Source organism: Lichenostomus cassidix, chromosome 2 (genome assembly GCF_008360975.1).
Source record: "Lichenostomus cassidix isolate B80296 chromosome 2, HeHo_3.0, whole genome shotgun sequence".
NCBI lineage: Eukaryota > Metazoa > Chordata > Aves > Passeriformes > Meliphagidae > Lichenostomus > Lichenostomus cassidix.
This window is the reverse complement of record NC_139482.1, coordinates 92,273,292-92,288,885: the sequence shown is the minus strand read 5'-3', so window position 1 is coordinate 92,288,885 and position 15,594 is coordinate 92,273,292. Positions and strand designations below refer to the sequence as shown.

The following is a 15,594-nucleotide window of genomic DNA, read 5'->3' as shown; positions in this document are numbered from 1 at the left end:
ACAGAGGTGTACATCTTGGATTAGAATGTAGACATCCTTGTGGGGTTTTCAATATAAAAATTTGACAATGATATGTGGGTAAGAGTGCTCAGGAGCATTATAAAAACTTTCACAAGAAATTTAATTCCTGCACAAGAGTTTTTTCACTTTCAGGACAAAAACTCTCAGGCATGAGTGAGCAGGCTCATAATTTCTGTATGTGTCAGGAACATTGCTGTGAGATGGAGTCTCCTGGAAGCAGCTGCAGAAAGGTGTCTTCTGTTGGTCATTCAATTACACAAATTGCAACCTTCATGGCATACTTTATGCTCCTGGTGATTGGGCTGCTACTTCCTTGTGCAGGGCAGCATTTGCTAGAGTTGCACAGAGCTCCATCTGAAGAACTATTCTTGGTTGCCAGAATAAAATTATGTGCATTTGTTCCACTGAAGTCCGAGGCTTAGAGATATTCCTAAATAGTAGCATATGGCTACACTGACAAGCACACTTCCCAAGCCTACATCAGCCGGTGAAAGGCCAGCAGATCCGTGAGCTTTAGACGTTAATTTTAGCGTACAGAAAGAGCCACGTGGGCTTAACCTGCATGGCTGCAGAGAGCAGTGCTGCACAGAGAAGGAGCTATAGCTGAGATGGAGCTCTCGCCTTCAAATGGGAAATGTGGGAGCACATGAGACATGCTTGGGTGGGCATCAAAGCCACTGGTAGCCATGTACCCCAGCCCCAGCACAAGTAGGGAAACTTCTGCCCCATCTCTTGCAGCAAAAAGAATCTTAGTTTAGCCCACTGCAGCACATCCTGCTCTTGCTGAGGTATGTCTCTTCCCCCATCATGGACATCTAAGCCTCAGCACTGACTATCCAGCAGGATCTCTCTGAAGGCTTGTGTCACTTTTCACTGATGACTTTATGTCCAGTGACACCTACAGGGATTCTTTTATTAGCTGTATTCCAATACCTTCCATTTGGGTGGATTCAGTTTTTATAATGCACAAAGAAATGTTTATGCAACTCATACATCTTTTATAGCTCTTATGCCCATAGCTCGGAGCTCTGTCATGCAGAAATCCCCACAAATGAGCACAAGGTGCCATTACCTGTTTCTAGTAAATGAAAATGTAGTATTTGAGTACCAAATTTCAGCTTTTGTTTCAAATAGTAAGAAGCCCTGGGAAAAAGATTAATAGCAAGGCTTGTACTTTATGGTCTCATTTCTGTAAGAACATTTTAAATGTTGCATGTAAGGGCATTTTCAATTCAAATGCTACAGTATTTGCTAGCTCATCACTAGACACCCTGAGCAGAAATACAAATTGTCTACCATCTGGAACAGCTCGTGTTGTTTGTTCTGCTCCTCCTACCCAAACTAGATGATGTTCATAAACCAAAAAATAATAGTAACTGTAAGGAAAAAGCTAACAATCCAGGTCAAGCGCAAAATGGTAAAGTATATATGGCTGTAAATGCATGGGACCTGATACTTGATGCTCCCACTGCAATATAGCTCCATAAATTCAGTAAGTCATCTTTCATGCCAGTCTAGGTACCAAAGTGAGGACTTTCAATTTCATCTTTTATTTTTACTGTAAAACATGCCTATGGCTCTAATTCTCATCACCTCACTAGAGCACAGAAATAAGGATTGGCAGTGACTAAGGTGAAAGCAGCACCCTTTTTGCCTTGTACCACAGTTAGCTTTCTTCCTCCCCTTTTTGTATCTACTCCTTCACCACAGCTCTCTCTCTGTTTCCCTATTTTTGTTGCCAGGGAGCTTCTGCTTAATCTCCCCTCAGAGAAAGGCCTACAGCTCCTTCCCCTTGGTATAGCTGAAAGCCCAAGAGAAGGGAAATGCAAATGAGTTATTTCAGTGTAATAAACCCAAGGAAAATAAATTTGATCCTAAATGGCTCTGCACACAACAGATGGGTTCGTGGCAGCTGACCTCCTTTTTTTTCCTTCACTTCCAGCATTTATTTCACACTGGTGGCTGGGGTGAGCATGCGCAGGAGCCCTCGAGGAGCCCTCCCTAATCTTGCTCCCTATAGCACTAGAGACACAGGGCAATCATATTCAGCTGGCATTAGTGTAAATAAGCAAAATTTGGTCTGTAACTGTACTTATGAGCATGGCTGAGGGATCAGAATCCGACTGTTTAATTACATTTGACATTCATTCATTTCAAACCCGCCCCAGTATGCAGAATTATCTTTGATTAGAAGTCAACTCCAATTCTACTCATCACTGATAATTCTTTATGTCAATGTAAGATTTAATTAAAAACGAAGTCCCACTGCCATTCAAACACTGGCAAATAATCTCAAGAAAAAGCACTTCTGAAACCCAACTGAGAACAATGCTCTCATGCTTTAAATCCACCTTACACAAAATTCCTAACAAACAGGTCAGCAAGAGTGACCTGCACACACAATTAATCACACTGTCATTTTGACAGTGCTGCACAGTAATAAAGGTGCAAGACTTGGGGCTGCTCTGATAACTAGATAACTACCCCTCTATTAGGAGATAAACTACTAGGAGCAATCTCGTGAGCAGTAGTAAGACTAGTAGGATGCAAAACAGGCTGTGGGAACTCCTTCATCTAGCAGCAGCCTGGCTACCTCTCTACCTCTTCCGGCAAATGCCTGGTTGACCACACACATTGGGTGGAATTTTATTTCCTCAGCTCAGACCACAAAAAGTGACCAACCTATTGCCCGCTTTGGCAAGCGCTGCCATTAGGGGAAGCCCAGCAACCCATGAGTGCTGCAGGTGGTCTCCCCTGACCCTTACTGACCAACAGTAACATCTGGGCAAGCCCAGGAATAACATCTGAGCACAAGTGGGGTAAGACAGCCCTGATGTCAACTGATGCAACTCCGGTGGGAATCCTGTGGCAAAATCCATGATGAATCTGAGCAGTGACCTAAATCTGCACGTCAAGTGTAAGCAGCAGAGTGGCTTCACTTTCTCAGACTGTGCAAGGAACAAATATAAATATCTTCTCTGTGACGGGAGAAGAAAAGCAATGGCCAGCAAAATTGTCCTTGAGTGTTGATTTCTTTAATTACTTAGCACCAATATTTTTGCTGCTTAGAACCCTCATATAATGCAGATGGTAGCAGCATGGGCAAGGACAGCAAGCTGAGGATACCATCTCTTTGCATCAGCAGGAAAGTAAATGCATCAAGTAAACACATGCAGGATGGTTTGGGTAGCCAGTGGGCTGCTCTAGAGATTATTTGTTTTGCCTCAGTCAAGACAGCCAAACTAGCTGTTCTCAGTATCCACTCCAGGTACACTCTAATATAAGCATGAGTGAGCTAAATTAAACAAGTAAGACAGGCTTTTCATCCCTGAAAGGAAAGTAAAACATCATTGTTGTCAAATCCTTTCAGCCACTAATGAGATACAAACGCTTTGCTGCTGCTCTTTAAATACATGGGATTAGGGTGACTTAAAACTCCGTGGATGTTTATATGATTGTTCTATTTCCAGGAGTGCTGTAATGGCACAGTGCTCACTAAAACACTGTTGAGGATACACCGTTACATGTCTTAGGATAGAAGATCTTTAAAGCTGGATGTTCTTCTTCCAGACATGAGCATTGCAGAAACAGATTTATTTAATCTTTTTGACACCTTAGAAGTGTGGCCACTTCAAGAGCATTGCCATAAAAGTCCTGTGTTGCTTCACTTACATTTGGCTATAGCATCTGTCTGAAGCTCTCTTCCAGCACATCAAGTAGTTGAACACTGTCCATGCACAACAAAGAGAGGCTGTGTGCTCTGATGCAACTCGCTTGTCTCTTGGCTTCAGTTCATTTTCAAATTCAACTCTTCAATCTTCTTACATATACGACTTCTATGAATTTTATTTAAAGTTACGGCAGAGGTTATTATCCTCTTGGCTGCAGTATTTTAAGCTTTAAAAAACTCCTGAAGGAACTGGGGAGAAGAGTATGTATCTAATACCACCAAACAGCCCAAACTTCTCCCAAAACACCATCATCTTCTCTGGCCAGGACCATTAAAGGATCTGTAAGAAGCATCTAAAAGAGGATAAAGGGGTGAGAGGAGTGTCTGCTACAGTCCCTCTTGGAAAAAGCTTGTGTTAGTGACACTGGTGCTGGAAAAAGAGGTCTGATTGACAATGGGGCAGGTGAGCAAAACAAAAAAGGTGATTGCTATGTGCAGACTGCCAGAAGATACAGCTATCCTAGCCCCATCCCACACTGTTATCTTATAACAGGCATTCACAAAAAAAAGCAGGACAGCTTTACAGACACACAAGTGTTTAAAGGAGCCACTTGAAAAAATATCCAGAATTTTATGGAGACCTGCTCTCCTTGCCACCACTTCCCAAAACCACATTTCATTTCAACACCTATTGAGATGACTCCACCATGTGCACTTGGAGCCCAGAAAGACAACAATATTCTGGGCTGTATCAAAAGCAACATGGCTAGCAGGTTAAGGGACACAGTGCTGCCCATCTGCTCTGCTCTGGTGAGACCCCACGCAGTTGAGTACTGTGTCCATGTCTGGGGCCCTCAGCACAGGAAAAACATGGACCTGTTGGAGTGAGTCCTGAGGAGGGCCACAAAGATGAGCACAGGGATGGAACTCCTGTCCAGTGAAGACAGGCTGAGAGAGCTGGAGCTGTTCAGCTGGAGAAGGCTCCAGAGAGACCTGATTGTAGCCTTTCAGTATTTGAAGGGGGGTTTTAAGAAAGATGAGATCAAACTTCCTAGCAGACCCTGTAGTGATACGACAAGGGACAATCTTTTTAAACTAAAAGAGAGGGTAGATTTAGATATAAGGAAGAAATTCTTTACCGTGAGGGTGTTGAAACACTGGAACATCTACAACAGAGAGGTTACAGATGTTCCATTCCTGGAAACATCTGAGGTTGACTTGGATTGATCTTTGAGCAAATCTGGTCTAGTGGAAGGTGCCCGTGATGGGAGTGGGATTGGAACTATATGGCCCTCAAAGGTCCCTTCCAACCCAAACCATTCTACAACTCTAATTTTCTCAGTACAGAAAAGCTATTCTCTCTTGACTCTGTGTGGGCTTTCTGCTCCTTGGGGCAAAGGAGGTTATGCTGAACTGTCACTGGCACAGTTCTGGCTTGGGCCAGTTAGGGCTTTCTTACACAACTACTGTGCATATTTTAGGAAGCATGGACCAAGGACCATTCCCAAAGCAGTCTTGTACTTTCCTCCTTTGAAGGGCAGGGGAGTTAAATGCCACAGATACAGGCTGGTCTGTGCCTGTTGCAGCTCCTGCCCAAAACCATTCCCAAATGCCTGTAGTTTACTGTCACAGAGAAAGCCAGTGCAAGCCTGATGAAACCCTTAAATCCACGGCACACAGACCTAGTCAGGGTTAATTGGTAAATTTAATTTGTAGTGGACATTTAAAAACCCCAAAACCCGAGTTTAAAATGTCATATGCTACAGCTCTGCTACAGGATTAGTTACCATTTGGGTCTCCTAGAAACAGAGACATTACGGACAAACCAAGCATGAATTGGGAAGATCTGACAGCATTTATTGTTGCCGAACTACAAGGTAATTATCTTGTGTAACTTTTCATTGCACAAATTAAGGCAGTGCATCTTGGCACATCCCTGCTATTCCACAGTCTGCCATTTAAAAGAGATTTACTGGGGCCATCGCAGGCTAATGACAAGCTTTTAGGAATGACCCCATAGCTTATCCTCTGCTGCCCTTCCTTTCTCCTTTCCTTCTCTCTTGAGATTTCTGCACTTTCCAATTCACATCATACTAATGGGACATCGTTCAGAGTATAGGAAAGGAGGATATAATGGTTTTTCATCAGGATGGAAAACTATATTGCCCTTTTGCCAATAGAGGCAATTGTCTTCCTCACCTGGTGGCAGCACAACATGCCCAAAAGGTACACAGTGTCTGGGGCAACCCTGCACACAGCACTCAGTTTGACATAGGAGCTATTGCTCTGGATCCACCGGTGCTACCTTCTCTACCAGGAAGATTATTTCCTTTTTAAGGGTAGAGCTAGGAAAGAATGGGGGAAAAGCAACCTTTTGCTGGATAACTGCAAATGAAAAGCCATCTAACCTTCAGGGAACTTCTGTTTTCAGTGTAGGGCATGGAAATCAAATGTATTGAAAGCACTTCCAGACCAGGACCTGCATGATGGAACAAGGCTTTGTGGTCCAGCTGCCATCTGGGGAGATGATGACAACATCCCCCACTGATTTCAAAGAAAGCAAAACCTTAGTATATACAGGCAGAGTTTTAAGCTGATTATTCTCTGGCCTCAGCTGACTCTTAGCATTTTTAATATAGCTTTGGTTTGGTTTCGCGTAGCACAGATGACTTAGTGAGCAATTCCAGCTCTTAGCTTTATTAATCTGAACATCTAATAAATGAAACATTCATCTCTGTTTACTTTAGCAGACATCTATTCTTATACATAAGATTTTCTGTGTATCTAAGTAGATGTGGCCTGCAAGTGTGACACTGAATTCAGGAAAAGGCCTTATGGATCAAAGAGCACCTCACAGCCAATTGCTTCCTATCCCACCAGCACCTCTTTCTGAAAACCCAAGCCCTTCTTTGAACTAGCAGAACACTATTTTGTGGATGGACTGAATGAGACAAGGAAAGGGCAGTCAGTCATGCAGGACAACACATTATACACTTAATTGAGCATTGGCATTTCTTCAACAGCATCGTCACCCACTGATGTGCCTGCATGGTTGAGAAAGCTTACAGGGATAGCTGTTGCTGCCATGATTCAGGGATGCTTCCAGGGGTGACCAGAGAAAAAGGTGTCTCCATATGCAAGGAGACTCACTGGCCAAGGACTATTTGCAGGGATATTATCGCACAAAGCTGTGACAAACGCCACTACTTCTGTACCACAGAAAGTTTTAAAACCAAACATTTTTAAATTCTAACATAGGATGTCAAGCTGCTTAATTATGAAAAAGGCCTTTTCCTTCATGTTATACAAGAAAATGCCTATCAGACTTTGAATACAGAACTACACTGTCTGCCCTACCTCCTCCAGCAGTATAACAAACCAGTGTCACCATGTCAATCCCAAACACAAGTCCTGATCCTCAAGGCTTCTAGGGCATCTTCAAGGGGTGTGTTCATTACAAGTAAAATTTATTTTCCTCTGTTTAGATTCAGTCTTCTAGCAGATGCAAGATAAATTTGACAATGAAGACACCTCACTGAAGGACCAATCAAGCAGTTTTGGCTGGTCATACAGCAAGATGTTAATTTGGGGAAAGAGAAAGGAAGCTGTGGTGTTCAACCTTGCATGGTCTGTTGAAACATGAACCTCCTGCTACTATTTACAGATGCTTATTTGCCTGTCTCCTACAGATTTCACTGTAAAGGAGTTCCTTCCTTTGGTCAGCTCAGATAGAAAGGCCTAAATAGTAAAATATAGGGTCTAGACTGGTGTTTTGTAGAGGTAAAGGCACAGGCTAAAACCAGAACCTCAGTGATGACCAGATAGATTTTTCTCTGCTGTAACTACTTTTCAGAGTTAATGGAGGACTTAAAGTTTTCCTGTTGATGAGGTTTATCAGGACAAAATCATCTATGACAAATTTCTGGGTGTTGCAGCTAGATGGGGCTTTTGAATTTAAAAAAAAAAAAAAAAAAAAAGGTTGATTTCAGAAGGGATTATTTGAAACAGTTCTGGTGTTACTGAAGGGTTACCAGCATGCTGCACAACCTGGAAAGCAATAGCTGCTGCTGCAGCTAATCAGGCTGTTTGAGGGCCAGGAGAGAGGGCAGGCTGTGAGCAGTGGGACAGCAGTAATGAGGTGGCTGGCTCTGCCAGCCAAGGTCAGCTTACTGGAGGCATCAGAGACCAGAGAGTTTCTGATGCTCTAAAAGGGCTGGAAGATAAAATGTATTATTGTGACTACTTCATGTGTTGTGCTGGTTCCAGGGAACTGTCAGATTCAATTTGTTCCTCCCATTGAAAAGAAGAAAGATGCTCGCATACTTCTGTGCTAATCCTTCGTTTCTTTTGTGCTGCTTGGGAAGTAAAAATTATAGGATACCCTTGCAACATAAAAAGATATAAGAAAAAGATAACTTTAGGAAAAAAAGGCCAGTTAGTTCTTGTGTCATGCTTACAGGACTCGCTTCTTGAGGCCACTGGGTGCAGAGCCTGGATGCAAAGACTAAGGCAAGGTTGTGGCTGTCAGAAAGCAATTCAAGTACACCAAGGAACCTGCCCTTCTCCACACCTACCAAATCCCGCGGGGCAGCATGTATTGGGACTGTCTTTTTTGATCATGGCTGAGTTCCTGGAGCCTCGCTGCAGCTCCCTAATTAACCTGGATGGGATTGGGAGGGGGAATCCTCTTTTTTCCCCAACAGCATCAGACCCAGCAGCAAAAATATTTCAAAGCTAGAGCTGAAGAGCAAAAACTCAAGGGATTGAATCCAAATCCCCTGGATGCAGACCTGTAGTGATAGGAGAAGGGGTAATGGTTTTAAACTGTGAGAAGGCAGATTAAAGTTAGACATAAGAATAATTTTTTTTTTTACAATGAGGGTGGTGAAACACTGGCACAGGTTGCCCAGAGAGGTGGTAGATGCCCCATCCCTGGAAACATTCAAGGTCAGGTTGGACAGGTCTCTGAGAAACCTGATCTATTTGAAGATGTCCTTGCTTATTGCAGGGGGCTGAGACTAGATGGCCTTTAAAGGTCAACCTAAGCCATTCCATGATTCTGTGAAGGCTGAGATAAAACTGGTGCCCACTTGCTGTAAAACAAAAGCTGAAGGTGTCTGTCCCTAGGCTGTCAAATGGGGGTAATGCCAGCTCCCAGAGAACATTACCTGGTACCCACTGTTTCCTTTCCCCTTGAAATACCTGCCTGGAGCAGGTGCCAGAGCACCAGCTTTATGGGATGGGACAGGACAGTATTAAGCCAGCCCTAGGCCAGCCACACAGCCCACATGGGTGCAGATAATCGAGGGCATGAGCAGCATATGCCCTGAGGAGCAGAAATAAAGCTGTGGAACAGCTGTGGACAAGAAAATGCACAGTTTCTGCTTTGATTTAGGGTATGTAGGGAAGGACAGTCATGGAGTTCAAAGTGAGCTGACTGCCCAGCCTTAGCTAAGCCATTCCTGACATTAGGCAGAGAGATATAATATGATCCAGTGTGTTGCATCCAGGGCTGGCTTCTGCTGCTGATCTCCTTCCAGCTCTCTCATGGGGTGCTGGCAAAGCCCATCCTGCCATTCCTCCTCCAGCTGCCTGGCTCCTCTGCTCACAGACTGCCCTTCTGCCTTTGCTCTGGTGTCACTAAACTGTCTGAAGGACAACATAGGAAACAAATATGTTGGCAACCTAAATTCTCATTGACTCTGTTATGTGTCCAAAGTGCAGCCACCATGGTTTGAAAAGTCTCCCAGAGTAAAATTGCATCTGCTGTCAGAAGCCTTTACATTTGACTTTAAATTCAGAGTGGGCCTAGTTCTTTCTTTCTGCCTTCTAAAAGGGCAAGCACATCTTGGAGTCAGTGCCACAATCTGTGCAAAACTAGTGTGGGGGGGGGGAGCGTGGAAATTCAGTGTGTGCTCTTCCTGATTAATTTTGAAAATCTCTTACTAAGAAACTTCTTTAGCAACCTCCCTGCTAGAAAAGCAGCAGGCACTGTAAGCTGAATGAACAAAACAATGACCTCCAAGCTCCTGCTAAGTGAGAAAATAACCATTTCCCCCCCTCCCTTTTCATTAATAGAGTCATCCAGGAACCACACAGCTTGAAAGTGATGTGACAGGCCCCTATCTGATACCAATTCACATCCCAGTCCTCTCTAGCAAGCCCGTGCCAGGGTGCCAGGAGCGTGTGTTCAGGCATTGCTCTCCTCACTTCCTTCCCAGTCTGCTTTCAGCTGGTGCTCTGTGCTGGCTGAATGGCCACAGACACAAGCTGTCTACCTCCCTGCTGCTCGCAGCCTAGCTTGCCTGATGAAAACTACCCCAGTTAAGTGGGTTGTCTGGGAGCAGCTTGTCACTGCCACATGTATAGCATGAGGGGGAAAAAAAAGTCAAACCAGCCATCCCTTTTTTGGAAAAAGCCAATGTTGCCTTTAGTTCTCACTCCCACTTCTTCCCAGCAGGAAAGCAAGGCAGCTTCCCCCCGAGCTGTACCTTTTCCAGCAGCGTGCTTTGTGTGGAAGTTACCTTTCTGCCTGTTCAGGCTTAGAAATATCAAAGAGCAAAAGGTAACGCTGCATGGCATGTAAACATACTGCTGTGAGCTTTGAGGCTGTGCTTTGTACCACTCTTAGCCCAAATGTTTGTTCTGTGATACAGGTGAATAAAATGGTCATGTGCCTTGAAAGCACGAAGGAAGCAAAGCACCTTTTTCACTTACAGATGCTCCCTCACCAACCACACACATCTCCCCTTACCCATTCCCAAGCAATAAAGGGATATTAATTCTGCTGCAGGCAAACCTCTGAGCTATAACTGTACTGTCATTCTAGAGAGGAGTAGCAACATGAAAAAGCTAAGTGCTCTGTTTCTTAGGCAGGATCCTGGAAAAAATTTCAACACGTTGCTTCTTAAAAACAAAGAAAACCCCCAAAGCCCACACTTTGTCAAGGAAATGCTACTTGGATGCCAAAAGTTGAACCAGCATCAGGTTATGGATGCTGGGATTGTAAAAGTTCACAGTGCACAAGTGCTTATCTGCACTTGCAAGCAGCACAGACACCATCTTAAGAGGCTGTCCTAGTGCTTCAGTTACTAGCTTAGAAAACGCAGGATTTATGGGAAAAAATATAAACTTTGCTTCCTTTAAACTCCCACTGCACAACATATATACCCACCCACACTAACTTAAAAGTGGAACAATCTGTCGTATTTGCCCATTATGGTTATAAAGCAGGGCTCCGAGCCCATCCCCGTGGATACCTTTCAGAGTCTGGCCACAAAAACCGGATCACGCTGTATCTCTTCCCAGTGTGTGAATATCTTGCAGACAGCTGTGCAACCAGCACAGGAATCTTTCAGGAAAGACACCTTCCTCTTGTCTCCTTCCTTAAGCTCTCTGGATAAGCTCCGCTTTTGTTTATGCAGGAGAGGGATACTTGTGAAACCTAATTAACCACTGGAGAAGATGATGTTTCTGTTTGGGAGCGTGTTCCCTGCCCCGGGCTCCAGCTGCGTGACAGCAGCTCAAACACGGTAATTAAGATGAGCGTGGCTGAATGCACGGCCAGATTAATGAATGCTGAAATTACACTGGGAATACATTCAGCTCTTCCCAGAGAGATGGATGAAAGGGTGCAAAGGCAGCATGGCCACAAGCACACAGTTTCCAGAAAGCTTTTTGAAACTTTGAATGAGAGACAGCAAAATGCTCGGCTAACACAGCAATAGAAAGACCAGTCATAGGATTAGGGTGACCTTTTGTAACCAGGGCATTCAAAGGTAAACTGAAGAGCAATGCCACTGTGTAATGTGTTTGCAGCAGTCCTTGGGAACGAGCCAGGGACTGAAAAGGGAACTTAAGAGGGTCTAAGCTCTCCTCCAACCAGTAATGCCATAAAAGCCCACTGGAAATAGAAAGACAAGACCTAAGGAAACGCCGAGAGCTTTTTACGGAAACAAGGCTAAGCACTTCCACGCTCTCTGAGAAAACATTAAACCAGTTTCACATCCCTCAGCGAACACCCACGTCCAAAATTTTCTTCACAACCACAGCTTACAACCATGCCCAGGACGCCCCAAAAGAGCACCTCTGCCCTCCTCAAAACCTCGCCGCCGCCGGCAGACGAGCGAGGTCGGGACCCGCGGCTCTTGAGCCCCGCAGCCCCGGAGCTGGGCTCGGCCACGTCCCCGCTCGGCAGCGCCCCTTCCTTCCTTCCTTCTTTCCCACGAGGCTCCCGGCCCCGCACCCTCCGGAGCCCGGCCGGGTACCTGTTGCTGCCGGCGGTGCTGCCGCGGCTCACAGCCCGCTCCGGGACGCCGCTCGCCCGCCGCCGCCCAGCGCTCCTCGGGCACCGCGGTGCCCCATCCCGGGCGGCAGCGCCCGCAGCTGGAAAACTAGCAACACCGGATAATAACGTAAAAAGAAAAATAAATAAAATTGAAGTTTTCAAGCGAGGTAGAAGGTTAAAAACGAGGAGAAGCGAGGACAGCTCGTCTCCTCTCGCCTCGCACCGCCGCTCTGGCAGCGAGCGAAGCGGCTGCCGGCTTTTCCTTGGGGAGCTGCGGGAGGGAGGAGGAGGAGGCGGAGGAGGGGGCGGAGGCGGTGCTGCTGCGCGGCGCTGCGGGGCAAGACCCTCCCGCCCCCGGGCAGCGCGGAGCCCAGCGCTCGGACCCGCGGCGTGCGGCGCTGCCGGTGCCTCCGTACCTTTCTGGGAGCGGCGGCCGTGCGGCTCTGCCGATTTTTCATTCGACGCGTCTGGCCCCTCAGGCCGTTTGTCCCAAAGACGGAACATCCGCAAAATGCCTCTGACCCTTCCCGCGTGGAATGGGGCAGGGAATGGGCTGCCGCCGCTTGCCTTCCCCGCGGCCGGTGGGCCACTCGCTGCAGCTCCGTTGCCTTCAGTAGTGTGCGTGAAAGCTCTAAATTTGGATATTGGGCGGGCTGAATATAGCAGTTACAGGCGAACATAAATGAAAGAACAGTGCAATGAATGGACCTTGCGTTTCTTCCCTTGAGCATCTTTCCTGTTACCACGAGAAAAAAAGGCAGGAATACCGTATTTTCCCAAAGATTGTGAGGTATTTTCCTCAAATTTAGTCTTCCTTCCAAAATATAGAACCATATTTACTATCATTTTATCACTCTAGAGAGATACGGATTTTGCATATATTTACTGCTACCCTTAGGACTTCTTAATTTCTTTTCTGTGACTTTTTTTTAATACCGGACTTTACATCAACCAAGCACCAATGTTGCACTTTCTATACGATTTGCTGTTCCTCTGCCAGCATTTAAAGCTATTGTAGGGTCCTTCAACAAGCTCTCCCTTGTGACTCTTAAACAGCTGCAAGAGCTTCTTTTTATATTTTTTGGTGGGGGGTGGGGAAGGAAGAGGGAGTGAGGAGTAGAGGGAATCCCTGGCAAATCTATGCAGTTGGCAGATAGACACAATTTGGAAGGTGGCTTGAAAAATCAATACTGATACCCTCGCTATATTCCTGTATCTTTCCCCATTTGGGTCAGGATAGGTAGATTCACCATTTTGAATGCAAATGGTTTTCATTGAGTACACTGACCTGTCACACAGAGGATGATACTGTATGAAGAAGTTAAGCAAATGAAAAGGAAGACCAAGTTAGGTTTTTACAGAGCATTGTGATGTAAAACAACTCCTAAAACTGTCCCTGAATAAAAAACCCAAGCTGCCAATTCCAGATGACCTATCATCTTAAGTAATTTTCAGCAAGAATAATGAACATGAGTTATTTATATTGTATGCTGAAAATAAACCCTGTAGCCTTAGAAAGGAGAAATGAGAGAAAATTACTCCAGATTCAGTAAAAGCAGAAAAGGATGCTCTCCATGCTAGTGTGCAGACCTCTGGGGCCTACAGGCTGTTTCCAAGGTTTCTGAGTTCAGATGGGCTCAGCAGCAATCACAGCTGTGGCATTTCCAGAGGTACCCATTACTCCACTAGAAAAAGCATAGGGGCTGTTGCCAGCACAGTGTCACCACTGTAGCTCCAAGGCAAAATTTTAAGGGTGACCTTTCTACATCTCTGACTGAATCAACTATTCCTCCATTTCATGTGTGTCACATAGGATGTGAACTCTGAGGCAAAGGCAGAGAAGTTGCTTTCTGGAAAAAGCAGCTGCCTGCTTTGGGCTATGGAATGCCAGGGAAAGAGGAGAGGAAATATTTGTGGCAATGCTGAAAGCTATAAATGTCTCATCATGCATACTTAATATGTGTTTGAGTCCATTTCAGCCTTTTAGGGGGTGACAGCTCTCACTGTGGAAGCCTGGTTAATCTGTTAAAGGTTTTCAGTGCCATAGACTAATTGCAGCATCTTACTTCAACCTGGAGCCTCCTACAGTTCTGGTCAATTGTTACAAATTCCCTCTGGCCTTTTTGATCTTATCTTGCAGAAGATTTTTTGAACTTAAGGTTGCAGATGCAAATTAGCTCATTCATATTGCAGCCTCCTCTTTCAAGGAAATATCCTCTATCCTATGCAAATACGTGTGATGGGGATGTATGAGCTGTTTCTCTTGGTTTCTCAATATAGTTTAGCATAGCAAATGCAGAAAGCTGCTCTCCTCCTCTCCATCACCCCAAGCCATACACACAATCCCACTTCTCTACTTCCAGTGCTTGTTGAAACAACTGGAAGACTGAGCAGGTTTACTGGATGCTCTAGATAAAATCTTTGCCCCACTTAGTCCTTCTGGACATGTATTCATCCTGACACACATGCTTTTGAAAGGCTCGGGACAGTCATTCCACGTGTGTCTTGTTTTGCTAATTCAGTGGAAATTGCCAGAGAGCTCTGTCTCCCTCCATCATCAGGCAGGAACTGAAGCTGCCATTGTATTGTGGCTGTGATCATGCTACTACGCTATAAATTATTCACGGTATTGCAGCATAATCTTCTGTTATGTTTAAAATAGGTCATCATGAGTGTCCCCAGTGAAATTTCTAAGTGACAACAGCTGATTTTAGCTTTGTCTCCAGAAAACAGTGACCTTTTCAAAGCAGTAATTGACAATTGCTGTGTACTTCCACCTCCCTGACAGCTCCAGTGCACCTTCACAAACACTAATTCTCAGCAATGGTAACTCCACATTATACTTGAGACAACTAAACCAGAGCTACTAAATTACCCGCTGAGCTTTGCCGAAGCACTTTGCTTTCTATTAGCCTTTGCTTCCAGGCCAAAGAGTAAATCAGGATTATCACAGAAGAGATTATAGCCTGAGAATACCTAAATGCTCTGCTCCACCCAGGCACTCCGAAAGCTTCTTGAAAGGGCTGAGCAGGATTTTCTGGCTGATATACATCAGTTACACATCGCTCTGGGGGGTTGGATATATTGAGAAGTACCTCATTTTTCCATTGCCACACAGGCTGCAGCCCACTGAATCCCCTGAATCAAGAGTGCAGGAGGATTTCAGGTCTGTTGCAAATGTAGAGAAACCTGGAAAGGGGGAGCATGACCCAGTAGTCTGGACAGAGGTCCAGGTGACCTCTCTTTCCCTCATAAGATACTGTGTGGGATGACTCTATGTGGACACCCCCCCAAAAAAAAAAAAAAAAAAAGTGGGATATTGTTGAGATTTCCCTCCTTGCTGTGGGGATGTATGTCTGTTACACAGACTTAGCCCAATCCTGGGTGACTTCATTCACCTGAAAGCAAGGGCTGGTGGGGGTGGCAATGCCCAGCAGACCATGGAGACAGCAATTTGCATGGAAGTCTCTTGTTAGCATGTTCAGACCAGCAAGAGGCCAGAGGAAGTGGGGGGATGGTTGGGCAGACCACAGCGTTGAGTTCTGTGTGTCTGAAGTAGATCAGACCTGCCCTAGCCTTAAGGAATACAGTTTATACATGGGGCTTTTTTTCTATT

At 45.2% G+C, this 15,594-nt stretch overlaps 1 protein-coding gene across 2 annotated transcripts in view; it reads right to left on the bottom strand.

The window, feature by feature from the left end:
- RIPOR2 (RHO family interacting cell polarization regulator 2) overlaps positions 1-12,585 on the bottom strand; it is a 52,400-nt gene extending 39,815 nt beyond the window's left edge. The window contains exon 1 of one of the 2 annotated variants that reach the window (XM_085052399.1): positions 12,395-12,585. In XM_085052399.1, coding sequence (XP_084908525.1) covers positions 12,395-12,482 — 88 coding nt within the window. In that variant the 5' untranslated portion in view covers positions 12,483-12,585. The remainder of the gene's footprint in view (positions 1-12,394) is intronic. The other variant, XM_085052400.1, reaches the window with a different exon arrangement.
- Between the last annotated feature and the right edge of the window lie 3,009 nt (positions 12,586-15,594).